The 27,827-nt window shown below is 52.8% G+C and overlaps 1 protein-coding gene across 17 annotated transcripts in view; it reads right to left on the bottom strand.

Moving 5' to 3' along the window:
- EPB41L1 (erythrocyte membrane protein band 4.1 like 1) overlaps positions 1 to 27,827 on the bottom strand; it is a 123,009-nt gene that overhangs the window by 12,818 nt on the left and 82,364 nt on the right. For 4 of the 17 annotated variants that reach the window (XM_059133328.1, XM_059133325.1, XM_059133320.1 and 1 more), the window contains 11 exons: positions 27,237 to 27,334; positions 26,799 to 26,974; positions 24,063 to 24,211; positions 23,126 to 23,161; positions 20,668 to 20,850; positions 17,492 to 17,596; positions 11,387 to 13,399; positions 10,763 to 10,870; positions 9,277 to 9,687; positions 7,346 to 7,450; positions 5,406 to 5,489 (listed from right to left, as the gene is read on the bottom strand). In XM_059133328.1, the coding sequence (XP_058989311.1) occupies positions 5,406 to 5,489; positions 7,346 to 7,450; positions 9,277 to 9,687; positions 10,763 to 10,870; positions 11,387 to 13,399; positions 17,492 to 17,596; positions 20,668 to 20,850; positions 23,126 to 23,161; positions 24,063 to 24,211; positions 26,799 to 26,974; positions 27,237 to 27,334 (3,468 nt within the window). The remainder of the gene's footprint in view (positions 1 to 5,405; positions 5,490 to 7,345; positions 7,451 to 9,276; positions 9,688 to 10,762; positions 10,871 to 11,386; positions 13,400 to 17,491; positions 17,597 to 20,667; positions 20,851 to 23,125; positions 23,162 to 24,062; positions 24,212 to 26,798; positions 26,975 to 27,236; positions 27,335 to 27,827) is intronic. The other 13 variants (XM_059133322.1, XM_059133324.1, XM_059133326.1 and 10 more) reach the window with 13 other exon arrangements.

Consider the following 27,827-nt stretch of genomic DNA (forward strand, 5'->3'; position numbering starts at 1 on the left):
GGCTCTCGTCCTGGCCCTGCCATGATCTAGCCCCATGAGCTGGGCACAGCCACCTCCGTTCCATGGGTCTCATGGATTTACCTATAAAACGGGACCCCTGCAATGTCGGTTTGCCGATGGTAACGATTATGGGGGAGGCTACGCATGTGCAGGGGTAAGGAGCATGTGGGAAATCTCTCTCTATATAGCTCTGTATATATCCCCATTTATGGAGCATACGGGGTCCCTTCCTCTCAGTTCTGCTGTGAAACTGCTCTAAAAAAATAAACTGCCCTAAAAATATTAAGCCTTAAACATTTTTTGTAAAAAGACACCCTGCCCAACTCCCTCAGAGACATTATGATGTTAACAGAGGAGAAAGGGCTTGGCAAATCCCAATCTTAGGATAAACACAAGAACACAGGCTAGCTACCAACAATTTAATAATACCTACTTCTGAATCCTTGCCATGTGCTCGGTATTATGTTAAGGATGCGCTATCTCATTTAATCCTCAGAACAACCACAGGAAATTGTTTTAATATTCTGGCTTCAGAGTTGAGAAGCTAGAAGGCCAGAGAACATCAAGTGGCTTATTCATGTCCCCCCAACGTTTGTCAGACTCCAAGCCCAATGTGCAACACTTCTCTGCCCTCAGAACACTCACCCTGCAGCAGCTCTCCTGGTCCTATGGTGGATTCTAACCACTAGAGACTCATGCCCCACGTTTGTCAAGGGGCCTGGTTGCCAGCCCCTATCTCCCACCTCTGCACCATCTCGGGCCCACCCCATTCTGTCCAGGGACTCAGAGCTATGTCTGTTCTAGCTGAGCCCTGGTCCTGGTCTGTACAACCTCTGCCTGCCAAGGGACAGGTAAGGATGGCAGCCCTCTCTCTGCCTTCGCCCTGCCTACCACTCCCCACCTGACCCGGAGCCTGCCTCTGACCAAGGCAGTGACCTTGGCATTTACCTGGCATTCCACCAGTGAGCAACTTTCTCAGATGGAGTCCCAGAATGTGGCCTGGCGGTAGGCCAAAAAGCGGGCAGCCTTGCCCACAGACACAGAAGGTTGCTCCGCATCACTCATCAGGTAAATGCAAATCAAAACTGCAATGAGCTATCCCGTTACACCTGTCAGAATGGCATGTCTTAAACAGACAAAAAACAAGTGCTGGCGAGGATGTGGAGAGAAGGGAGCCCTTGAGCCCTGCAGACAGGAGTGCACACCACTGTGGCCACTCTGGAACACAATATGGAGGTTCCTTGGAAAAAAAAATTAAAACTAGAAATACCATAGGATCCAGGAACTCCAGTATTGGGTACTTACCCAAAGAAAACAAAAACATTAATTGAAAAGACATATGCACCCCTATGTTTTTTGCAGCATCATTTACAATAGCCAAGATACGGGAGCAGCCCAAGTGTCCACCGGGAGAAAATGGGTAAAGAGGATGTGATATACAATGCTCTTATTCAGCCATAAACAAGAATGAGATCTGACAATTTGCAACAGCACGGATGGACCTTGAGGGTATGATGCTAAGTGAGATAAGTCGACAAAGACAAATGCCATATGATTTCACTTCTACGTAGAATTGCAAAAACCAAACAGACCATGAGAAAAGCATAAACAGATCATAAATACGGAGAACTAGGAGTTGCCAGAGGGGCAGTGGGGGGAGGGACGGGCAGCCAGGGGTGAAGGGGAGCGAGAGGTGCAGGCTTCCGGTTCTGGGATGAACAGGTCCCGGGCATGAAGGGTACGGCACAGGGAACACAGTCAGTGGTACTGTAACAGGGTTGTGTGGGGACAGATGGCAGCTACACCTGCGGTGAGCACAGCATACACAGAGCTGTCAAATCGTGATGTCATACACCTGAAACCAATGTCACACTGTGTGTCAACTGTGCTTCGATTCAGAAAAAGGGTGGTGGCAGCCTTCTGGGCTCCATGCTTCCTTGCTGCCAGCCTCGGGAGAGTCACTAGCCCCTCTGAGTCCTACTGTCGCTCTGGGCAATTCTCCCCTTAAGCCTCTTCATCTCCCACAGGCTCCCTCTGTCCCAGACAAAGCCTCACCTCCATCTTTCACACCGAAAAGGGAGGCCACTAAAGGGGACACATGTCGTTTGAAACAAGGCACCATCTGCACTGCCCGCCTCTCCTTTATCTCTGGCCAGTCCTCTCTCCTGTCTCCAGGAGGTGTGGCTTCTCTCCCTGGCCACGGCAATGCCACCATCTCTGCTCTGGACCCTTCCTCCCTCCAGCGGAGGGCTCTCCTCCTCGCTACCCTCTCTCGGGGCCGCCTCAGCCAGTCAAGGCTTTCTCACAAGGCCCCTGTCCTTATCCCTCTATCAGAGCCCAGATCTTTCTCGAAACCCAGACTTTAAAACCAATTGTTTCCTCAGTATTTCCCCCTGGAAATGTCCCATGGGCACTTTAGACTCATGAGAGATCCAACATGGAATTCACTGCCTTCCCACTAACGAGTAACCCCCTCCAGGGCTCTCTGTATCAGAGCTTCTCCGACTTGAGGGGTGTCACACCTTCTGGGTGTGCTCCAGAGTTTCTGATTTGATAGGTTTGGGGGGCGGGGTGCAGAGATTTGCTTTTCTAAAGGTTCCCAGGACTGTGCTTCAAAAATGGCTAGGTCAGGGGCGCCTGGGTGGCTCAGTGGTTTAAACCTCTGCCTTCAGCTCAGGTCATGATCTCAGGGTCCTGGGATCGAGTCCCACATCGGGCTCTCTGCTCAGCGGGGAGCCTGCTTCCCCCTCTCTCTCTGCCTGCCTCTCTGCCTACTTGTGATCTCTCTCTGTCTATCAAATAAATAAATAAAAATCTTAAAAAAAAAAAATGGCTAGGTCAGGGTTAGGTCACCAGTCCTAAGACAGAGGACCCCATCGGGCCTTCTGTCACCTGAACGTTCTGTCAATGACCAAATCCTGCATGTTCCTCCCCCTGGTTATCCCTCAACCCAGCCCGCCTTCTCAGCATCTACCTCCTTGCACACCAGCTCTGCCGCAGCCCCTAAACCAGTTCCCTGCCTTCTCTTTCCATCTCTCCCAACGGCGTGCGTGCTCGGGGCACTTTCTGTCTCCCTCAGTGCTGGGCTCACAGCGCATCACACAGCATTCAACAAGTATTTGCTGAGGGGAGGAGGGAGGGCAGGAGGGACATTTTCTCTCGTGACGTCCCACACAGTTGCCAGGGTGATCTTTCTAAAACACAGAAACACACATTTGATGACATCACGCCCATGTCGGAAGTTGAAGGGATGCCCTACTGCCCCCCACTGTCACAGTAGATAAAGCGTGAACTTCCTATGTGACATCTGAGGCTCTGCGCGCCCTGGCCCAGAATGCCTTTCCAGCCCCTTCCCCCCCCACCCCGCTCCTCTTCCCCGCACCTGACATCTTGCTTCACTGGCCACCTGCCTTTCCCCAAATGCTCCGCTCCTTCCTATCCCTGCCTTTGCACCTGCTGTCCCCACTGCCTAGAACGCCTTCTGCTGTGGGCATGCTGTCATTTATCCTCAAAGGATGGCTCAGCTGTCCCTGCTGAGGTAAAGCCTTCTCAGTCCTCCTGGCATGGGTGTCACTCCATACCCGTCCTCCCTGTGCCCCCCAGAAAGCACTGTCACCCTGTTCCATGAAGGCAGGGAAAAAAGTACAGCAGCTCACATTTACAGACCACTTCCTACGTGCCAGGCACGCCTTTGCACAGATTACCTTGGTGCCTCCTTGGGTTGACCCTTTGAGGGATGTGCTATGACTGCTCCCCGTCACCCCATTTTACAGAAGTGGAAACTGAGGCTTGGAGAGGTTCAGGTAACTTGCCCAGGGGTCATCCTGCCAGGACGTGGGAGAGCTGGGCCTTGTTCACCACTGTGAACAATGACACGTGCCCGTGATCGCTACTAGAACAAATGTCTTCTCACAGGCAGTAGATTTCCTTCAACTCTGTGTTCTGAATCAGGCAGGCAACAGAGACTAAGAAATGTTTTTGGAAGAAATGAATGGATGGATGGGTGGGTGGGTGGGCACGTGGGTAAATGAGCGATGTAACTCCCTACTCACCGTAGTGTGAATTTAAATTTAGCCCTAGAAGTGTCCTGATGTCACGTGGAGAAGGACTGAGGCAGAGGTGGGACAGAGTGACCAGGAAAGAGGGTGCGAGCTGATAACCAGTTCAGAGTTATTTGTCTTTGTTTGCTCAAAACCTACCTGTTGGGTAAGTCTAAACGCCATGCCCTTCCTAGGTGTCTATCGGGGGTTTGGCAAGAGAGAGCATTTGAAAACAACTTTACACCAACTCAAGACAGATCCGGCCCCAACCCCGACCCTGGCCCCGGCCTCATCGGCCAGTGATCACAGTGGTCGGGATGAGGGTGCAGAGTGGTTGAGGGGCACAGTGAGGCTTCTGGGTTGGACCAGCTTCTACGTACTGGGTGTGTGACCTAAGGAAGTCACCTTACCTCCCTGTATTTCCGATTCTTCATCTGTAAAGTGTGTAGAAAAAAAAGAATCCCCTCCAGTTTTTGTAAGGACTCAGTGAGATCACCCACACACAGTTCTTGGCAGCTTGCCTGGCGACACAGCCTGGGTGCCTAAAGCTATCTGGTCTATGTCATCATTAAAGGATGTGACATTACTGGACTCTTTTAAGAACCTGTGAACCAGGGGCTCCTGGGTGGTTCAGTTGGTTAAGCCTCTGCCTTTGGCTCAGGTCATGATCCCAGAGTCCTGGGATGGAGCCCCATGTTGGGTTCCCTGCTCCCTTGCCCTCTGCCACCCGGCCCCCTGCTTGTGCTGGTGTGATCTCTCTCTCTCAGATAAATAAATAAAATCTTAAAAAAAAAAAAAAAAAAGAGCCTATGAAACAGGCAGAATTGGGATTACTCCCATTTTACAGATGAAGACATCTGAGGCCAAAGACCCTGCTTCACAGGTCAGGCAGCACATCAGTATCAGAACCAGAGCCTGAGGAGCTGGTCCCAAAAATCTTGGATTTTCCAGTTTTAGGCTCCCCGCACGCCATCTACTGACCAAGGCAAGGAAGCGGCCCGAGACATGAGAAACTGCACAGCCGCCAGGGTCTGTCAGGGACTTTCAAGCTCAATCCTCACGCCTTGCCCATAATCACATAATCAAATGGTACTGCCCTCCCTCTATCCCTGCTGTGGCTGAGACGGTGCAGATAACTGAGACTCAGGGATTCCACCTCCCACATCATTCCGTTTAGAAAACTGAGATCTGACTGGGTGTCCTGTGGTAACGATGGTGCCTGACAAGAAGAGGTCGACTCTGTGTCCTATGCCTGATGCGGGGAGGGCAGAGGAGGACCATCCCAGACAGCCAGGGATGCTGTTATCTGGCTGCCCGAGGGCAAGGAGGCTGGTCAGAGAGGGAAGACCCTGGGGTCCTACTTACCATGGTGGTCGATATGGTCTCTGTGGTGATGGAGGGAGTGGTTGTTATGGACTCCTTTCCCCCTGGGGCAGTCCCATCAACCTGCTGGCCAGAGGAGTCATGAGAGAGAGAGGTGGGGGGGGGCACACCGCCTCTGCCTGGAGCATCTGGTACCTGGGCAGGTGGCATTCCCAGCTACAGAAGGACGGGCTGTGTGATCAAACAAGCGCTGGCGGGGAGACGGGCTTGTCCGCACACAGCCTGAATTACGGGGTGGGGGGGGTCCTCACATGCCTCCAGTTTGTTTGAATCATCTTATTTGGCAAAGGACAAATAATCGCAGATAATTTTGCAAGCCCTAAGCAAACCTCAATTCCTGTGTTCCTTGACCTAGTGATTCCACAGCCGGGAGTTCATCCTTTGGATATCAACTCTGAAAAAGTTGCCAAGAAGTGTGAACGAAGAAGTTCACTGAAACATTCATCGTTAACTGCCAAGGACAAAACAGCTGCAGGCCCATTGACGGGAGACTGCAGGGTAAGTCAGGACCCACTCCTAAGTGGGACTGAGTGTACGGTGGGCCCACAGAGGGCAATGAGGAGTGAGCTCCAAGACAGTCAGAGGGTTAAGCCTCTACCTTCGGCTCAGGTCATGGTCTCAGGGTTCTGGGATCGAGCCCAGCGTTGGGGGGGGGGGGTCCCTGCTCAGCAGGGAGCCTGCTTCCTCCTCTCTCTGCCTGCCTCTCTGCCTACTTGTGATCTCTTTCTGTTAAATAAATAAATAAAATCTTTTTTTAAAAAAAAGGTCAGGTGTAAAAGAGGATCTCTTTTGTGTAAAATTCTACACGCTAGAGATGTCAGTGTATACATTGGAATACATATATATCTTTTTTTCTGGGAAGAATCGTAAGAAAAATTTCAGTTTGTTCTATTTGAATTTCATAACTGTGAACACTTTGTCATTTTGTTTTGATTTCACTATGGATTACTGGGCTGTTGACTTTGGGGCCTATTTAGGTTTTCTCTGTATTTTTCTACAGGAAAACAAAATAAAACACTGGTCACTAAAACAAAAGAGGCCACAAGGAGGCATGCAGCTTGAGATCACATAGTTCGTCAGAACTCGAGAGTCTTGGCTTCTGCACCAGCTGCCACAGAGACCATTGTGCACATTACAAACGGGGAAAAAGAACATTCTGGAAATGAAACAATTGGACACATTGTGTTCGTTTACACCTTACTTATTTCTTGAGATGCAGACTAGTCTCTGCCCCCAGCACTGCAGCTCCTCTGGCCAGGAGGAACTCAGGGGGCATCTATCACACCTACAAGTCTCAAGGTTCAAAGTTTAAAAATCAAAATACTGCAAGAGAAACCTCGACACCTGTGTCTCTTTTGGACCGCTCTGTCCAGGATACCAAGTATGCTTCATCTTGCTAAGGCAAATGATTTTTTAAAATCTTTTTCTCAGTTTGTTCATTTTGCCAATCTGACATGGAAACCCCACGTGTAAAAAATAATAATAATAATAATAATAATCCAATGTGAGTCATTCTGACAACAGTTAGATTGGGATTGCTCCCTCTCTCTCCCCCAGAGCAGCCCCTGGGCTACCTCAAGAAACTTCTCCAACTCCTTCAAGCAATCTAAGAGCCACAGTCTAGTCCACTTGCTGCTAGCCCTTACAGCACTCACAGGAGGACAGGGAGACATGATCATTCCCATTTTAGAGATGGGAAGTTGAGGCTGTAAGAGGTGTGTGTGGTCTGCCCAGGACAGGAGTTCATTCTACCGGCCAACCGCAGAGCTCAAGGAGGACAGCAAAGCTCAGAAGAGCATCAAGGTGAACCTGGAGGCTCTGGGGAAGCTGGAGTGGCAAGAGTCAGCCCGGGGGCTTGGCCTGGGTGAGGACCCCACACCTAAATGTCCTGCGCTCAAGGTGCAGTGGAAGGCCCCGGTTACCTGGCTAGCGTCCATAGCGCTGACTCTGGTCTGCAGGACAGCCTCGGGCTCAATCTTCTTTCTGATGGCCAGGCTGCTGACAGTCATGGTTTCCGCTTTCACAGACTGTAGGGAGAAGAGGGAGAAAGTTCCATAAGCCAAGCCTCTGCCCGACTCCTGCTCACAGGCCACTGTGGCATCTCTCCCACCCCTGCAGCAGGCCAGGGCTCAGGAAGGGCACACAGGTCAGGGCAAAGAGGCACGGCATCCCGGACAGCCAGCCCCACGGGAGAGCCAGGGCCACCAGCAGCACCCAGACGGGCCACTCATGACCTTGGCGCACATCCGCTACTGGTGGCTAGAAGCTGGTTTTTAGGCTACCTGTAAAAGAACATCTACTATTCAACTAACAGGCTCTGTGCCAGGCCCCCCACTAAGAACTTTCCTTAGATACTTGCCACTGAATCCTGACCTCAACAATTATGCTGCCCCGTCCCAGCTGCTTCCTTTGAACTGCTCTTGAAAGCGGGAGTCACACACCTGGGGGTCTAGGGGGGCCAGGCAGGAGATGTAAAGGGGTGAATTGGGCTCATGGAGGACTGGGGTGAACAGGAGGACACATGTTCTCACCACTCAGGTTTGGCCAATGGCAGCCATGGCTTCTGAATGACTTGGATCATCTGATTTTTTTAGTGATTAAAAACAAACCAATAAACAAAAAAACACCTGTGGATTTTATATTCCACGTCCTGATTTTTCGATGAGGGTCAAAGAAAACACCTGTGTTAGCCAGATCTGGCCTGGGGCCATCGGTTTTCAACCTCTCCTCTAGAAGTCTTCGGTTAAATGATCAGTTTCTTCAGACTCTCCCAGCAAGGTCAGTTCATGGGACCGTGAGTATATGAGAGCTGAATGAATGAATGAATGAAAAAGCCTGCCATCTGGTTGGGAGGGTAGTGAGAGGGATTCTTATAGATGACTGTAACCATGAGATCAAGCCATTCATCCAATTAATCGTCTATTAGTGCCTGGCACGCGCAGGCTTAGAGAAGCTGCCACCGGGGGGGGGGGGGGCGAGCAGGCATGGCAGCCGCCAGCCTGACTACCTAGGAGGATGCTGGGAGCAGAAACATTGCAGAGCAAGGGGGCTGTGGACAGAGCCACACTTCCGCCCTGGGTGGTCAGGGAAGCATCTGCTAGATGTGAGAGCCGAACTTGGTCCTGAAACATGACAAGTTTGCAAGGCAGAGAAGGGGAAGGAAAACTTCTCCCAAAGGGCACAGCACGGAGTGAACGCCCAGAGTCGATGAGTTCGTATTTCAAAGCCTGGAACGGAGAGAGGAGGGTGTGGTGGGAGGTAGGTTGGGGCTGCAAGAGACAAGAGGGCAAAGGGATCGTGGGACAAAGATCCTCTGAAGGAAGGACACAAAGCAGAGGGGCCCAGACACTGTCGATCCTGGTGTCCCCCTCAGTGATGACGTTTCTTCTTCTCTTGGAGCTTCTGCTGCTCACCTAAGACCCCGGGGCCAGATGGGTTTAGACCGCTGCCCCTTCCCCCAGCAGGCCCCGGGGAGAAGAGCCGGGTCAGAATCAGGAAGAACCATCGACTTTCAGGCCAGGCCGCAGGCGAGTCCATAAGCACGTGCCTTCTGCAGGTGCCATGCAACACAGACAGGGAGAGGAGGCGGGTAAGACCAGACCTCCTAGCATCACCTGACCTCGGGCAAGCAGGCAAGCGATGGGGTCACAGGGTTAAAACGCCAAGGAGTGCATGTTAGGGGTGAACCAAGATGGCAAACATGCGAGCACAGAACCATGCTTTCTGCGAGGGGCAGTCATGCAACACGAAACAGAGCTTCAGCCTGGTGGCTCGGTCTTCTCGCAGATGGCCCCGGGGCCCTCTGAACATGCAGTGCCCTCCGGGCCCAGGTATCCAGGATGCTCCACTGTACCTCAAACTGGGGCATATCTGGGGTGGCGCAGGCCCCTCGCTCCGGGCTATCCTCGATGCCCCCAGACTCGTCTTCCTGGCCGAGGCCCCCCTTGTTGAGATCCCGGGAAAACACCAGGCCCTCGGTCTCCGAGTCGCTTTTGTCTCGGTCAAGCTCAGGCAGGCTGCGGGAGAAGTCTTCGAAGGCGCTGCCATGGTAGTCACCAATGACCGTGAAGTCAACCTCAGCCTCCAGGCTCGACGTGGAGCTGACTGTGATGCTGGAGCACTTGCGCTCAATGGCCAAGTGGTTGTCCTTCAGGAACACTGCGTCCCTCTCCTGGTCCTGGTCCTCGTCTCCCGTGTCACTCTCTGGGGCCCTGGGACGAGGTGGTTTGACTTTCTCCTCTGAGCCCTCCCTTAGCCCTGCTCTCTATGGCCAGATAAAAAGCAAAGGAACGGGGGTGTGGGGTGGGAAGAGAGAGAGAGAAAGCAAGATGGTGAATGACAGAAGAAATCGTGGGGCCTTTCAATGTCTCAAATAGAAGAGCAGGTCAGGAAATGAAAAACACTCCCAGGAAGGTTCCTTGACATAACAAGCTTGAAAAACCCACAAAGTTCTCAAGAGTGGGGAATGCTCCTTTCCGAGGGTCTCCCGCTGATGGCCAAAGCAAGTACAAAGCAAACCTCCTGCCAGTTGGTTCTGGACAGGAAGCCCCATCCAAGGTCTGGATCTGGGAGCTTTTCAGAAGCGGCATCGTGTGCGAGGCAGGGATGGGAGCCTGGACGCAGGCCCATCCGTGCAGGTGGGCACCGAGAGACAGAAACCAAGGAGGGAGACCCAGGGATTTAGGGAAACCTGGGATGGGAAGGCAGGGAGGCTGGAGCCAAGAGCTTGGAGAAACAAAGAGGAAGCCAACATGGTTTGTCAATTCCACTGAGTCTCTGAGGGAGGGGGCGTGTTGGCTATGGGGAGGAACAATATGGGTTAAGTCCTGGGAGCTGGGGGCTACAGCAGTTCAGCCCTGTGTTCCGGGCGGGGCCGGTGGGCAGGGTGGAGGTTCTAGTCCCATCAGTGTAATTGACAACGGCAGGCCAAGGAAACGCTGGAGGGGAACCAGCAACTCTTGTCCCGCATACATACCTCTCAACTGGCCTGTCAGGGATTAAACACCACATGCACATTTTTGGCTGTTCCAGAACAGTCTTTTTAAAGCCCAATCTAACACCCACCAAATATATATACATGTATATATACATTTTTTTTTTTAAGTAGTTGGCTTCAGGTTCTAGAGATTCAGTGCACTTAGAGATTCACTTGCTAGACTTAGCTTCCATTTTAGCCAGTTTCTGGAAGGTTGAGAGGTGTGAGGACACATTCCAGACAAGCGAGAGTTGAGCTGCCACAGACGGCATTGCCAGAGCAGGTGGGAGTCGAAGGCAGCGATGCACCCTGGCCAGGCGGAGAGGACCAGGTTCATCAGGGCACCGGGGGGGGCTGCAGAGACCTGAGGGCCCGAGGGGCTGGCGAATCTCGGGTGCCCCCCTTTTCCAGGGGGGTTGGCTGCTAAGCTGGTGATGGGCTTCTCTTCCCTGACCGCATCTCCGGATTTGTTCTGGATTAGAGAAGATAGTTAGTCTTAAGCAGGCAGAAAGGAACTTGGCAGTGGGACCAAGAGGGAGCCAGCAGTGAAGGATGGAAACCTCTGGCCTGTCAGCTTCCCCAAGGCGGGAGAACCAGGGAAGGGAAAAGATGAAGGAAGATCGTTGGACAAGCCAAGCAAAACAGGTAGGAGCCCAGCAGGTGGGGGCAGCAAGGCAAAGCAAGTATGTAGTCGGCTGGCGGTGATGCCACCTTCTCCAGTGGGGGGGGGGGGGTGACCCTCTGGGCACCAGGTCACACCAAAAGCTGAGGGCCTTTGTGGCTAAGCTAACAGTGGCCAAGCAGATGAACCTGTCATTCCGCCCGGGCTACCCTCAGGCCCGTGTCAGGAAGAGAACTCATAGGAATGGACAAGCAGCCTCTGATTGCAGTGATGACGAGGGGCCCCTGAAACATGCTTCTACAGAGCTACGGAGCATGCGGTCTGCTCCCCCACAGGGGAGGGGCAGCGGCGGGGGCGGGGGCTCACGTGGCCAGTGCCCACGGTGGTTTCCTCCAGCGCAGTTTCGCAGCCCAAATCGGGGGACACGAGCTTGAGGTCCGTGCATCCTTCCTGGGCAGATGTGGTAGCAATGCCCTCCCTGAAGTGGCTGGCAGCCAGCGGCGTCACTGAGGAATGGGTGGCCTTGGGGCCGGCGAAGTCCCCTGGGGGCTGAAGCTGGACGAAGCCCAGGTCCAGAAGCTTGTTCCGCTGTTGCTCTACCTGACCCATGGAGGCCTCTGAAGACAACTCGTTTATGAGGGCCCTTGTTTCACTCTGACTCGCTCGGCGAGTTTCAGCTCCATGGGTCTCAAAGATCCGAATTTTGTTGGCCACTGAGGTCTTGCTGATATCTTCCAGGGAGCCCTCTTGGCCCGCATCCTGGAAAGAGGTTATCTCCTTTGGCTTCCCTGAAGGGAACACCAACCCCAGGGGTACAGCCCCCTCGGCTCGTTCGGAGACAACTCTGGGCTTTCTGCTGGCAACGGGAGGTGCCCGGCGCTCACCTCCATCTGAGGTCACAAACGGTCCTCCTCGGTCCTTGGGCTCTGGGCTCTCTTTAAGAGGATGGGCATGTTTGAGAAACACAGGGGACTGTTCTCCAAAAGGATCCCCAAGCTGCAGAGGCTCCCTGGACCCATGAGGGGCTGGGCTTGGAGAAGTTTCCCCCAGAGCTGCCTGAGCTTGAAAGGGACCAGGAGAGGCTGGGAGGGGGGCGAGTACTTCCATCTGAAGAAACGCTGAGGCCTTTCGGTCCTCTGTCACGGGTTCTCCTGTTTGGATATGGACCCGGCCCTGGTCTTGGGGCAGGAAGTTGCCTCTGCCTGGCTTGGCTGGCTTCCTGACATCATTAGGAGGGGTGGTCCGAGGAAGGGCGCAGGCTGGGAGGTCTGGGCGCATGGTCCCTGCGCTGTGAGGTGTGTGGTTCTTCCATCCTGCTGGGGGACTGTTCTCAGCCTTTTCCACCAAATCTCCACCATTGGGGGCCTCTTCCTCCATGCCTACGTTGGATGCTGAGTAGCTGAATTCTCTTTCCACCCCCCGCCCAGCTTCTTCCCAGTCCTCAGCACATGTCTGCCTTGGAGAAGGTCCCTTACCGAGCTGCTCAGCAAAGCCCTCCAGGTCACCTGGTCTTCTGCGGTTCCCGCGGGACACTGCCCTTTCCTCTAAAGAAGGCTTGTGAGCTTCACCCTCTTGGTCCTTGTTCCTGCTGGAAGCTGCAGCAGAGCCCTGTGGGCCCGAGGAATTCAGCGCGGAGCTCTCTGCGAGCTCCAGCCTGGTCTCATCAACGGGAAGGGTGACCAGGTCCTTTTCCCCTTCCTCCAGGGGCGGAGGGAGGACTCGGTCTTCAGAATCTTTCTCTCCATAGTTCAGATAGAAGCTCCTCTCTGCAAAGGAAGGTTCGGTTTCATCACTCGAGTCAGCTCTGGCTTCCGACTGGGCTGGGTCCAGCAGAAATGACTGGAGTCCTCCCTTGTCGGAGGCTGGAGAAGGGACATCGGCCTCTGCTGACCTGGTCCCTGAGGCAGTGGGTCTTCCCCAAGTCTGGAACTCCTCCAGCTCCTTCCTCAGCTCCGTCTGGCCCTCCAGCTGACCACCTGAGATCCAGCGCTTCTTGATGGTGGCCTCCCCAGTGCCCACCCTCAACTGGGAGCCCTCCAAGAGGTTTTCTGCCAGGGCAGAGCCTGCGGCCAGAGAAGCCCCTCCTGGGCCTTTCCTGACCCAGGGGCCTTCCTCCCACACTGACTCAAAGTCTTCAGGGCTTGCAATCATTCTTCCTTGTTGCTGGGTCTTTGCTCTTCTAACTCCCACCATTTCTTCTGTGGCCACTTCGACTTTGAACTTATCCACCAGGATGTCTACTTTGGAGAGTCTGCCATCAGCAAGGGTATCTGCGAGGCCTGCCTTACTTTCTTCCTGCTGCGTGGTGGTCACTTTTAGGAGACTGAGTTCTTCTGGCCTAGTGTACTCTCTTTCTATAAATACCCAATGCTCTGAACCCTGTGTTTCAATTGGAGCAAGAAGAGTTAACATGAAATGTCAGGCACCTGAAGAACAGGTCCCTTTTTTCCTCTGCAAGAAGGACCAAAAGGTCAACATGTCCCCAGAACTGGCCGGGGGACAGAAAGGCATGACAATGCCAGTCAGCCTCATCAAGGCTCCCCTTCCCATCAAGGCACCCAACAAATTATTTACAGACTCCCCTCAACCACTACCCCAACTTGGTAAGATGGAACAGGGGTCTCATGGCCTCCTCATGTTAATCATGGGACAATGGGCATCCATGGATGGGCCCGGACTCTTCCTCTTCCTCTCTTAATAATAAAACTGCCACTATCAGAGGTGAAAGTAATTTACAACATTGGAATCTTTGAACGTTAGAGCAAAAACAACTCCTAAGACATCCTCTAGTCCAAGTTTCTCATTGTGCAAATGGGGAAACTGGGACTTAGAGGTCAGTGACTTCCCCAAAGTCAAGTTAGTTCACGGCCGAGTCAGGAAAAAGTGCCTGGGATCCTTGCTGACTTATCTCACGATCTAAGAATATGGATCCCAAATGCAGTCTCATGTCAAGAGGGGAAACATTGAATGAAGTTCCACGAGCCACAGCCTGAAACCTGACTTCTCTCCAAGAGTTTCTGGGAAGGAAAGATATTAGAATGAAAAATGTCAAATGTTCAGCTGAAGAGGTCAGTGCCAGTCACCACAGTGGCTTGAACAGCTTGAGTTCTGTGGGCTTCATTCCCAAAGAGAGGAATACCAAGGCCTATTCTTGGAGAATTGTGACAAAATCCATGGGAAGAGTAGGAAAGGGCTGAGCAGAAGACATCACAGAAGGAAAAGTCATCACTGGTGAAAAGCACCAACAAGAATGTAGCGCTGTCAGCCTGTCGACAAAGCAGCCCTTTGTCTCTCCCAGAGCCCTATAAACAGCACTGCAGGGGGAACAACAGACTTCAGAAGTGTTAAAAAAAAAAAAAAAAAAAAGCCAGAAAGCCATTGGCATTCTAATCTTGCAGCCACAGAATACCATCTTCACTTAAAACTTCAATGTCCGGGGACGCCTGGGTGGCTCAGTGGGTTAAGCCGCGCCTTCCGCTCAGGTCATGATTCCAGGGTCCTGGGATCGAGTCCCACATTGGGCTCTCTGCTCAGCAGGGGGCCTGCTTCCCTTCCTCTCTCTCTGCCTGCCTCTCTGCCTAGTTGTGATTTCCCTCTGTCAAATAAATAAAATCTTTAAAAAAAACAAAAACAAAACTTCAATGTCCAATACATAAGCCAGAGACAGGCCGCCATGTTGGAAGCTGGAGGCCTCGGCTGCCCCCGTGCCAAGGTACCACCCTCCTTTGAAATCCTTGCTCTGACTCCGGCCCCTTATGGCACAGATATGGAAACTGAGGCCTAGAAAAGGAAAGCACCATGTCCAAGGCCAGAGAGTGAGCTGGGGGCAAAGGCAGGTCTAGAATCCAGTCTCTTGAGTCCAAGTTCTGCAAAGTGCATCCCTAGTGAGCTATGCCAGAGTGACACCTCCAGCGGAGGGGAGAGATGTAAATACCTGGGCTCTGACGCCGATTATGACTTGGCGAGGCGTCTGTCAGAGCCCATAAGATGTGAAGGACTGGGAAGGTTCAGGGAGCACTGTAAACTCTCTTACCTCCACTCCCTCAATCCATGTTAGCAAAATCTCTATGGTTTTCAGGGAATCAAACCTCACTGAAAGAATCCTGCCAACAGGCAAGAGAGGTAAGAGGAAAGAGGAAAGCCCAGGCATAGGATTTCTGGTATTTTGCTTCAGGCTGCTAAGCCTCAGGACAACACCATTGAGCCATCCCAGAGAGAAGTGCCTCGAGAGCTTGTAGAAGCCACGTCTCTTTTCTCTTCTACTGGCGAAGCAGGGGCCCTCAGAAGTTCCCGTCTCCACTTGTCCTGATGTCATGAGTCTGGCAATGATGGCCAAAGATGGTCAGGGAGACCCCTTCTGGAATATGCTTGCCCCAAGTCTAACTAGAAACTAGTAGCTTAGAAGGTAGGCTGAGTAGGGTGGGAACTAGTCCGGTATAGAAAGAAAGACTCCACAGGAAGAAAAAAGGAAACATGTACTTCTATTTAGTTAATTTTTGCCAGACAATGCCAGCTCTTTGTCTAAGGCGATTAAATGTAATCTAAATGGCAACCTGTGAAGCAGGTACTATTGTCCTTATTTCCAAAGGGGAAACTGAGGTTTGCAGAGCAATCATCATTGCACAGATCACAGAGTGTGCGGTAAGGGAAGAAGCTGCTCTGCTTTTAACAAGTGAAAATCCTGAAGAGAAAAAAAGACTGAACAAAAGAGAGAAAACCTCCACTGGCACCAAAGCCCTGGTGTGTGTGGGGGGGTGCTGCACCTGCCCCTGGGGGCTGGTCTGAAAGCCGTCCAGACCCCCTTCCAGGATGGGAGATGGAATGATATCTGCTAGCCCTGCTTGGGTCCCCTGAGCCCGAGGACCTTCAGAACCTGCACAGAGCGCCCCCCGCCACCAGATGGAGGTACTGCAGCAAGGAGAAAAAGCCGGAGGAGGACGCAGACCAGTTCTGTCCACACGCAAGCCTCCAAAAACAGAAAGTCTCCAACCAGCCGATTCTGCGGATTTTGGACTATTCAGTCACCACCTGGGGCTCTGGGCCACATTCTGGGCCCTGTTCTTTACAGAAGACACCCCGAAGAGGGGAGGCAGGACAAGGAGCCCTCTAGAAACCACACCCTGGGAGAAACATCTTTGAAGAAAGCAATGTTCAGGGGGAGGGGAGGTGCTGAACTCCGGAGGAGGATGCCAGGCAGGAGGATGCCCAGTGGATCTCTGGGCAGCAGCGGGCACAGCGAGGCCCACGGACAGGTACTTCAGAAGGGCAGATTTTAATTCAATATGAAAACTTCCCAGTAGGGACTGAAGCCAAATTGGTTCCCTGTGAAGAACCACAAGAGCACCCTCTGTGGGAGTCGCTGGAAAGACAATTTGCAGGGATGCTGAAGAAGGGCGCTTGTTGCCCCCTATCACTGCCCCTCCTCGCCACAATGAGTCCAGGCAACTGTCCTTTGCTTTAGGAGCATCTCTGTGTTCTGGGGCCTCACTATTTCCCTAACTCTGGGAGGCTACTGACTCCTGTCCAACTCCTCTCAAGAAAGAGTGCTGATGGTTGATTTTTACACTGAGGAAAAATTGAGTAGACCTGTGATTTCTGTCTTACCACTTATGTCACTGACTCATGTCTCTTACTGTTTTGGCATATTTTCAGGAGCTAGAAAATTTTTCCATGGGAATTAAAAAAGGGAGATGCCCTCATACATACTATGCATAACACGGAGGTTCGGATCTCAGGGAGAAGGAAGTTCCACCCAGATGGTCTGTCAGCACTGTCTAATCGTGACAACCCCTGAGCTGTCGGCCTAGAGGGAGATGCAGCCCTCCATCCCTAGGCCTAGATTCTAGGCCTAGCAGGACACAAGTCCCAAGAGCCCTCTTCCGGCTGCTGTCCAGGGTGCAGAAGTAATGCCTTCCTCGTTAGAACTCTGGCCTGACCAGCATCTCTTCAACCCCAAGGAAGCTCCTTAGAGCAGATGCCCACTTTTGCCTGCCTGTCAAGAGTTTGGAGAAGACAAAGGTGAAGGATGAATGTAGGACCATTCCCTACAGAGCCACTGTTAGACCTCACCCAGGCATCTAAACAGAGAAAAGACCCTAGTGGAGAAGGCATTTAGGGGTGATGACCCCTGATCTCAAGCTTAGATGTCAGAACCTGCCTCTAAAGTCAGGAGGGCCCAAGGGAAGAACATTCCGGCCTCCCCTTTGAAGCCAGAGCCAGATTCATATTTGTCCTGTCTTTCCAGAATATGATCTCAGTCCTGATTCCTGAGAAACAATGGACGAGGGAGGGGCCGGCCCTTTATGGATCCCTGGCATGGGGACAGTCATTTGTCACAGCATGGGGATACAAGGGCTACCCACTGCTCGACCTGCATGGCAGAGCCTGGTCCACCCCCCTCACCCCAGAGAAGGGGGTCTCTTTGAGACCATTAGGATCGCTATGTGTGGGTGGGGAAGTGCTGACAGTAACCTCAGGAGACGCTGCGAGGCTTTTCTGAGTGAACACTTCCCAGCCTGTGGCCGTCCCAGGCTCAGGTGCCAAGTCCTGTGGAGAGGTGTCCTGGGTCCTCCGGGACTGCAGGGGAGGCCCGGGGCCGGAGGGAAGGGAAGAGGGAGGAAGGGAAGGAGAGACAGAGAAAGGAAGAAAGGGAGAGAGAGAAGCAGGAGAGACACACACACAGAGCCCGTAAATAGCCCAGCTTTGTAAACCCCACACCCTTGGAGTTTGTGGCTTAGGTCAGAAAGCCAGTGGGACAAGAGAGAGAAGAGTTGCCCCTTGTGGCCCCTTAAGGGATGGAGGCCCACGGTCAGCTGCCAGCCAGCACTGTGCCTTTGGACCCTTCTCTCCCTGCCCTCGCTGAAGAGGGTGCAGAAACATACCACTTTCGTTCAAGAGGCTCTCAATCAGGAGGCCGAGGAGCCATACCACTCAGACTCCGATTCCAAGTCTGCCCTGGGTGTTTTTGGTTTAGGCTATGGTTCAATCCTGCAATTGGGCTCTTAGCCCCTCAAAAAGTCATCTTTGAAATGAAAACCCAGGTTTGGCAAATGGGAACTTTTCTTGAAAGTTTGGAGTCCTGGGCACCTGGGTGGCTCAGTTGGTTAGGCGTCTGCCTTCAGCTCAGGTCATGATCCTGGGGCCCTAGGATCGAGCCCCACATTGAGCTCCCTGCTCAGCAGGGTGTCTGTTTCTCCCTCTGCCCCTCCCCCTGCTCATGTTCTTGCTCTCGTTCTCAAATAAGTAAAATCTTTAAAACAACAACAAAAAAAGTTTGGAGTCCTTATTTTGATTTAAGTTCCTACTGTTTTCCCCTTGGCTCAGATGAGGCCCAACAATATAAGAGAAAGCCACTAGGATCTCTGATGACACATCCCCGCAGGAGAGCCCTCTGCCAGCCCAATCAGGGATTCCAGTCACCATCAGCAATGCCCCATGACTGTACAGCACTTTCTGGTTTATAAAGTGCTTTTATACCCATAATTTCACTCAGCCTTCCCAGAAATCCTATGCAATGGCAATTCTGGTCTCCCTTTAGGCGTGCTGACTAGCAGCAAGGCTCAGAAAGGTGATATCACTCACCTAAGAAGCCAGTCCAGTCTTTGTCTACAGCTTCTCCCCATCTCCCAAATCTTCAAGGGCCTCTAAATGCCTGTGGGGCCTGTAACCAGTCAAATGGCCCATAGCTCCAAGGTGATCTCCTAAACCAGAATTCTTTCTAGCAGTGGACTACACCTCTTGGGGTAACAGTGAGGGGCAAGTGTTGAAACAGACCCCACCTTTGAGTAAGACCCATCTTCTTGCAGTTCCAGCTATGACCAGCAGGTGGGGCACACTCCCAAGTCAGGCTCCTCGGAGGCACCGGAAGCGTCCCAGCCCATCTCCCCAGGGCTCATCCTGCCCTTCTCTGCAGGAGTCCCACTGGTTCAAAAGCCTCTGCATCCCTCCTCATCCCCAACCAGGCCACTCTGGTTAAGACTCCCAGGCAGGAGGAGTGGGGCCTGTACCCAGGAGGAGTGGACCGGCCCCCATGGCCCAGTCCAGAGTGCCAGGGGTGACCCCAGAGGCCCTCAACAGAAGCAGGTTGGCCCTCCTTCCACGGCATTGGACTTCAAGGCCCTCAAAGGATCCCTGGTGATTTTGTGAATCACCAGCCAGTGAAACTAACACAGCAGCCTCCCCCAGTGAGGCCCTGTTATCTGGCATCAATCAAATGTTCACTTATTAGATCAGGACTGCATCACCAAATTTCAAAGCATTCGAGGGCAGTACGTACACAGTTGACTCTATCCTGGTCTTCCCATGATTTGGTCTTGCTCCCAGCAGCTGTGATGTAACAGCAAATACAACGGCCAGGATACAAAGAAAGCAGGTTCTGGCCCCTCTTCTACCAGCTGACACTGAACAAATATGTTCCCATTCTGGGCCTCAGTGCCCCATCTGTAAAGTGATGAGCTCACACCAAGTAGGTTCTGAGGATCCTTCCAACTTTAAAAGGGGTTCTGGGGGGCACCTGGATGGCTCAGTTGGTTGAGCATCTGACTCGTGATGTCAGCTCAGGTCATGATCTCAAGATCGTGGGATCAGGCCCAGTGTCAAGCTCCCCGCTCAGCGTGGAGTCTGTTTGTCCCTCTCCCTTTGCTCCCGCACTCACTCAAGTTCTCTCTCTCTCTCTCTCTCTAATAAATAAATAAATAAAATCTTTACAAAAGAAAAAAAGTGGTTCGGATTTGAAATAACCCTTCTTTGTGAGTCCCAGGACTCTCAAAACGAACCATTAAACCCCTATTGAGCATCTAGGCCCTCTACCAGCTCCTGTGTGTTTGATCTCCCTGGGTCCTCACAACATTCCCACAAGGTCAGTACTTCTATTATCTCTGCCTAATGGACGCTCGGAGAAATTCAGTAATAAGCTCAGAGTCACCCAGCTAGCAGGAATCAGCGCCAGAATTCAAACCCAGGTGGTGAAAGTCTAGATCAGTTGGGTTTGAGACAAGGAAGCAGCAGTGCTAGAGAGAAAACACCGAAGTATAAATGGGGGTAAATACTTGCCAAGATTTAGCACTGCTAAAAATAATAGCTTAGAATTATAAATACAGGAATCCTCATGATCCTATCTTTATCTCTTTTGCATTTGAGAAAACACCCCATGCTTTCCACTCCGAAAGGCAGGTGGGTGTGGGATCCTTTTCTGAAGCAAGAGGTGCAGGTCTGATTTTCTTGGAGGATCTGTTCCCCTCTAGTGGGCTCTGAGGATCCTTCCAGCAGGGAACCACCCCCTCTCACACACACATCTCCCACCATCTGTGTTTTCACAACAGGCACTAAAGGATCTGGTTACTGGATACAACAGCTGGCATTCCCAAAGTTTAGGGTGCACAAGAATCGTCTGGGGGTATTTGTTTAAAATGCTGATCCCAGGGCTCTAGCTCCAAATATTCTGATTCTGTTGGTCAGACTTGGGGCCTATCTAATCAACAGAACCTGCTTTTCTAGCCCCCCACCCCACCCCACCCCACCCCATCATCCCCTCATGCGGCAACTGGGGAAGGCACACAGGTGGGAGGAGGAGTGTAAGCTGGTGCACAGCAACCTTCCCGACCCTCTTTACCCAAAGCCCCTGTTGAGGGGTTCAGGGTGAGACCTACCTCGTTGACTTTCTCAGGGGTGCCCTTGGGGGAGGGGGAGGCGGGCGAGGAGGGCAGCCTGCGCTCCCGCTCCCAGTCTCGGTCCCGGTGGACCAGCTTGCTGTTGGGCTCCTTCAGGGTCCGTTTGAGCTCGTTGATGCTGGCCTGGTGCTTGAGCAAGACATCCTCTGGCTTGTCTAGGAACTAGGGGTGGATGGAGAGGGCAGTGTGGGTTAGAGGAACAGCTCTGAGCAGGGGATGATAAGCATGGCCATCGCTGCCCTACATCAGCGAGGTGATTCACGTCCATGAGTCCATCTCCCCTTCACTGCATCCCAGGAGCCAAGCGGTGCAGAGATGATTAGCCCCAACAGGTGCTCATAGCACTTAAGGTTAGACAGGAACGAAAAGCAATTAAGATTAAGAAGAGGAGGCTTCCGGTCAAGCACCACCTTTTCTTTCCCCCTTGCCTAGCTTCCGGCCTCAGAACCCCCAAGGCAACCCAAATCCCCTAAAATTAGGTGAATCCCCTTTGGTGCTGTGTGTCCCTTCTCAACTGGGCATGGAGGTGACTTCCTTCTGGTTACAACCAAGGCACAGGGAGAATTGGCCCACCCTGTTTGCTGGGCTGCTCTGGCCCACTCCCTGACTTCCGGGGTCCTGGTCCCTGTGCATAGCAGGATCCCCAGTCTAGGGCCCTGTCAGCCCAAGAGGTGAGCTTCTCAGATACTCCTAAAGCCAGGGATCCCCAGAAAAATGAGCCCTGCTCCCACACAGGAGCCAGGAAAAGACGGTTTTCAGCGCCATCTATGGTGAGCTACTACCTTAACTAATCACCCAGGGTCCTGTGGACACCTTGTGATACCAACTCCTCATGGGGAAACAGAGTGAGCTGTGGCCAGAGACAGGGGTGCTGCAGGGCCTTCAAGAGGGCAGAAGAAATGGAGACTTGGAAGGAGAGAGGTAAATCCCAGAGCTGAGCCCGGGGTAGCGGGAGTCAGGGGCATGTCCCCCATTAAACTGCCAAGCCCGAGCTCAAGCCAGTGCAGCAGGACAGAGTAACCCGTTCCAGGTCAGGTGAGGAGCAGCCTGCTTCTGGGGGCTGTTGGTTCAAGCACCTTTATCTGCAAGGCTGTTGGGAGTCCCGGCAACTCAACTCAGGACAAGAAGTGGACCATCTCCGCTTGTTATAAAGTCAAAAGAGCAGACTCTGGAAGAAGTGCCCAGAAGACTAGCTTGCTTTTGGAAAGGCTGAAATCTTCCCCTGGCATATCTCTGGCACCCGCAGATCTGCCATGAGACGTGTGAGTTACCTCGGGGAGGAGACTGATGCCACCAAAGCCTTGCTTTTCCTCCAGACACCTGTCTGTACTTCCCATGTCCCCTCCTGAGCGGGACGGCCTTACAACAAGGTTGGAGAAGTCGGATGGATCGAGTTTGCACAAGGGGGGAGGTTTGAGCTGTAATGGACCCAAGATATGGCTTGTGACCTTCTAGCCTGACCCTGTCACGCGGCCTCTGGGCGCTCGCAGTGTTCTCGGAGGTGAGAGAGAACAGTGGAACCCTGGGATCCTTGATTAAGGTTGAGGGTTTTGGGGAAACCTAGTCCAAATGTCTTGCTGTGCAGATGAGGGGCTGGGGCCCAAGGGGGCTTACCCACGACCCTCAAAGGGTCAGGCTGAAACCCAGCTCACGTGACACCAAGGCCAAGCCCTTAGGTCCCAGCCCTTGGTCTCTTCCCTCAGGCCCAAGAGACCCGCGTCTCTGGCAGCGAAGGTGCAGAGAAAGAGCTGGGGACTGTGCGAAAGGGAAGAAGTTGTTAAAGCCGAGAAGTAAGCTGAGAGAAGCCACCAGGAAGAGGAGGAAGAGGAGAGGGAGGAGGAAAGAAGAGGCTCTCCCCGCTGGAGCAGCAGGCCCCACCCAGAGGGAGGGACAGCTGGAGCTTGGGAAGAGGCAGAAGCATTCGGAGCTTCCTCCCTGCCCCCCACCCAGCACAGCCCACTCCCACATCGGTTGCCAGGAGATACAAAAAGAAGCTTGGGGTGAGGGCAGGGAGGACACAGATGAGTGGAGGGAGGAGATGAGTGAGTCTAAGGAAGGGTTTGGGGGGGCAGGGGAGATGAGACCAATAAAAGCACGGAATGGCCTGGAAGAGCTGATGGACACAGGTGGGATGGGGAGGAAGCATGGGGTGGTGGGAAGAGGCGGAGTGGGAAGCTGGTTAGGGGTGGGGGGAGGGCCGGGGAACCAGTTGGCCAGGGGGTGGGGTCTGAAGGGGAGCTGGGTAGATGCGGGTGGGGGGAGTCAGGGTGGTTGGGGAGGTGGGGAGGACAAGGGAGGGGCCTTAGGGGAGGAGGAGCAGAGGCAAAGCTGAAGCTGAGATGGTGCAGAATATGGGCCTGGGATGAACTATGGGATGGTGACAAATGAGCTGGGGATGTGAATGGCTGGGTAAGTGGTGACAGGTCCCATGCAGTACCTCCTGCTTGTGTCTCGGCGTGGTTTCCTGCTCCAGCTAGCGAGATGCGGGAGGAGGAGAAGGAACCAGCAGGGTCAGTAGAACAAATGGATTAGAGGCACCGCGCTGGCCCGGTACGGTGCAGCAGGTAGTCCACAGGGCTCTCTCCCAGGGAGCAGAGGCCAGGGAAGCTGGTGGACCACCCGCGGGGCAGTGAGGTAGACAGAAAGGGCGGGGTGGGAGGCAGGGAGCAAGCCCGTGGAGGTGAAGAAGGGGGCTGGGGGACTGTGGGCAAAGCAGACAGTCACACTCAGTAGAGGGGACGTGAGGGCTCTGGGGACTCATGCCTCCGCCGTCAGCCCGTGTGTTCAGGGGCCTGTGCTCCAAGCGGCAACTGCCTGATGGGAACATTTACACCTGTATGCGCCCCCACCCATGTGTGTGCCCACTGTGTGCACATCTGGGTACACGACCCCCCTCCTGTAAGAGGGGTCTACAACTGTGAGCAAATGCATGCTAGTGAAACCACGTGTCCCCATGTGAGTGTGTGTACAGGTATGTGGGGAATGTGTGGGGCAGCAGGAGGGAACACACCTGAACCTCATCCTTGTGAGGGCCCACAAGGGACACTCCGTCATGCTCTGGGGAGGAAGGGGGACCCAGATCACAGTCAAAGGGGCAAATTAAGACTGGGCAAGAGGACACTGGAGTCCTCTAGGGGTCAAAGTGTCCCCGTGGGGAAGCAGGACAAAAAGAGGGCAAGGGTGCAGGCAGAGCAGCACGCCTCCCACCCACCATGAGGAGCTGCTGAGGTATTGGGCAAGGCCCTTCCCGTGGTACAGCCTGGAACAAGGGTGCTCTCCCACCGCTGGGAATACCTCAAGGCCAAGGCCGAGGCTAGACCCAGAATTAGCCTCCTGATCCCAGGTCAGAGGGTCTGAGAAAGCCAGGCTCCTACCTTTAGCTCCTTGATCTTGGTGGGGGTCCTGACCTCTCCCTCCTCGGCCTCTGACCGTCTGCCCCCAGACTCGCCATCCTCCTCCTGCTTGTCACCGTCAGGTCCTGTATCATGATTCTCACTGACCGAGGCTGGGCGGGAGAACTCCGCTAAAATGGGCAGAGATGGCCGGGTGACTGTGTAAGACCTCTCCCAGGGGGAAAAACGAGGAGCCAGTCCTGCCACCCGCCCAACCATGCTGAAGTGGGGCATCCTCGACACATCGGGGATCAGGAGCCAGCACACAGAGAGGGGAGGAAGCCTTGTCCAGGTCACACAGTTACCTCCCAGCCCCGCACCCTCTCTTGACTTCTACTGCACCAGAGTCCAAGTTCAAACCTCAAATCCATCACTTCTGGGCTGTGTGACCTTCGGTAAGTTACACAATCTCTCTGGGCTTCAGTTTCCTCATCTATAAACAATACCTACTTTAGGCAGCTGGGGGAGGAATGAATAAGCTCCATATATATAAATACTTAGAAGAGAGACTGGCACAGAGCAAGCCAATTCAATCAGTGCTGGTCCACAAATGGTGAGGTTTTTGTCATGGTGGTGGTGATGGACACTTGCTTGACCATTATGTAGCAGTGAAAGCTAAAGTTCTGAGATTTGCAAATAATTTAGCCTCTTTATAAATCAGGGGAAGTTCAAGGGGACTCCTTCTCACCTACTGGTATCCAAAGTAGTTCTCTGAATAGGAAAGAAGGGATAGAATGATGGGCTTTACACTAGGCACTGGGCATAGCCCAGACTATGCCCATGGATTATGTCTTGGTGGGAAAAAAAATGGCTGGAAAACACTGAATTCAAATGACCAGAACACAGATTATCCTTGGGATTGGCCTAGATTAAAAGAGAATAATTAGCCTATCTATTCATATAAATTCACTCGGCAAAGTTCCCTTTTTCTGCACATTATTTCATTTGATCCACACAATCCTTTGTGTTGATGGCTAGAATGGGAATCCTTATCCTCATTTTACAAAGGATAATATGAGATTCTGAGAGAGGAAAGGTCCCACTGATGACCTTTCAGTGGCTTAGGACAAAGACCCAGGTCTCCTGGCTTAGAGTCCAGACTTCTGGTCCGCCCTGGATGAGCCTCACCACCTCTAGACCAATCCTTGCGACCGTGCACAATCTGGGCTTCATTTAGGCCCTGGCAGAGCAAGGGAAGCTGCAGGGGAGAATAGAGAGCCTGTACTTTCCCTTTGCACAAATCTTAGCTCTCAGCCTTGTGCCCACTTAAGGAGAAAAGGAGCTTCCTCAGCCTCAAATGAACCTCTGCAAAACTGCATGTTCTCTGAACATAATCAAAGAATCCTGGGACAGACCTTGCCTTCATATTGCAAGCAAAGTATCAGACTCTCCTGACCACCCGGAAAACTCCTACATATCCTTCAAAACCGTGCACAGTTGTCACCTTCTCTGCAAAGCCCCTTCTGCCCTCCTAGACAGAATTAATCTCTCTTTCCTCATGGCTGCTCTGTATTCTGCACATACTTTTCCCATGGCTTGAATTGCCTTAAATGCTTACAAACCTACCATTCTATAAGCTCCTCAAAGGAAAGGGCCATACTTTTTCCAATACTCAAAAAATATTTGTTGGGCAGAACTAACTTGCCTGGAGGCCTGCCCCCATGTGTTCTGGGAGTATCCACTGTTCCCCCATGTAAGTCCCCACCTCTTACCTTAAGATACCCTCTACAAACCCAAGAATAATCGTAAACTATTATTAGGTATAATTTGTTAAGGTCCTTCTATGTGCCAGGAACTTTTTTGGGGTGTTAGAGAGGTGTTATCATGCCTAGTTCTCTCTGTAACACAGCAAAGTCAGCATTATTTATTTGCAGAAGAAGAAACAGGTACAGGGAAAGTTTAGCTACTTGAGACCTCTCCTCCGTTCACGTGTGGATATTTAAGGACCACTTCCTGGTCTGCAGAGCAGCTTGTGAGTATGAAGGCTGGGATTTGAATTCAGATGTGCCTAACAGAATCTCCTACTGCCCATGTGCCTTCTGAACCTCTCCTACAAACTCTGGTGTGCACAGCCTGGGGGAGGGTCCTGGGCCCTGAGTGCGGAGGCAGGTCTGGGCCAAGGCCTGGGAATCTTCATGTTTAACCAGCTCATCCATGACTATGTTTTGAGAAGCCCTGGTTGGCTTGCTACAGGACAATGTAGGGCCAGTTCTCGTTGATATTAAGGGTACCTGTCAGCTCAACAGAAATGAGGGCCATGGAGGACAGCATGTGGCTGGATGTCAATCAGTTCACTGGAACCAAAAGAATGACCAGGAACAACAAACCCTCAGCCTCCAGTCAGAAAGACCTCACCAGCTCCACACTGCAGTGACCATATACCATTCTCCTGGCATGATGACAATCTGTGACTCACTAAGCATCCTAAGGAGAGGGCCCAGAAACCCATATGGCTGAACCTGGGACCCCAAGAGGCCACGACTCAGGGAAGTTGCAGGCGTCCAGAGAGTGGCAATGTCAGGTTCTAGTGGGAGAGATGCCAGAGACTGGGCGAGACCGCCGAAGGCTGCCTGGGGACAAAAGTGCTCCTGGGCCACTGGGCCTGGTGCAAATCAACTGGTGAGGTGTCCACCACTTTCTCCGTTCATCCCGCGGAAGCTGGCACGCCCCCTCTTCCCACTAAACGCCCCCCTTATCCACCTCCAGTCTGGGGCGTACCTCCATCAAGACTGCGGGACATGGTGTACCGTTTGCTGGAGGAACGCTCGAAGAAGGGTGCGGGCCGGTCAATGAGGGCGCTGGCCTGGCGGGTCTGTGCCTGAGTCCTCCCACTATATCGGAACTTGGAGCCCATCACCAGGAAGCCCTTGGGTGGGGGCTCGGGCGACACCAGCCTGCAGTGGAGGGAGGAGGGGAATTAGACCTGTGCTGCCAGGCCCAAGGCTGGACTACAGCAGGTCTTTTAGCCCACTGTCCCACCAGCTACAACTCGAAGTGACCCACAAAAGGAGAAACTTGGGGAGGGGGTATTTCCCGGAGTCCCTCCCTCCTAGCTCCTTCTCCGGCTTCCCCATCACAGAGTATCCATGTATACTCACGGCCTCTGCCCGGCCCCCAAGGCCCCACCCCAGGGCCCCACCGCAGGGGCAGGCTCACCGGAAGAACGTGTGATGCTCTATGCAGACCTTCCACAGTCTCTTGGCTGACCGGTGGTTTGGGAGCTTAAAGCCAATTGTGCTCTCAAACTGCTCATACTGCAAAACCAAGGACAGCGGGTTAGAAGCAAGGCCAGAGCTCTCTCGCCGCTGGTCCATCTTTTCTGAACTCTTCTCGGGCATGTGTGACTTCAGGCTGTTTATTCATTGATTCATTTATTTCTTCAATAAAGTGGACTGAGCCCTTACTTGGCAACAGGTCCAGTGCTAAGCAGCAGAGCACCATGGTGACCAAGATGGAAGATTCTCAGGGACGGAGAAGGGCTTGCTCTGATAATAAATTAGTAAACAAGATCACTTCGGACACTGATAAGGGGGCCTGAAGGGAATGAACAGAGAATGCCTGGGCAGGTGTGTGTGGGGGGTCAGGATCTGTCTTAGAAAGGGTGATCTGGGGATGCTCTCTAAACAGGTGATCTCTGGGCAGACATCTGAAGGACGGGGAAGGAGCCAGCTATATGAGAAGGCAGGGAAGAGGATTTCGGGTAGAGGGAACCTCAAAAGCAAAAGCTGGAGGCAGGAAAGAGCTTGG

Source organism: Mustela lutreola, chromosome 9, assembly GCF_030435805.1.
Source record: "Mustela lutreola isolate mMusLut2 chromosome 9, mMusLut2.pri, whole genome shotgun sequence".
Classification (NCBI taxonomy): Eukaryota; Metazoa; Chordata; class Mammalia; order Carnivora; family Mustelidae; genus Mustela; species Mustela lutreola.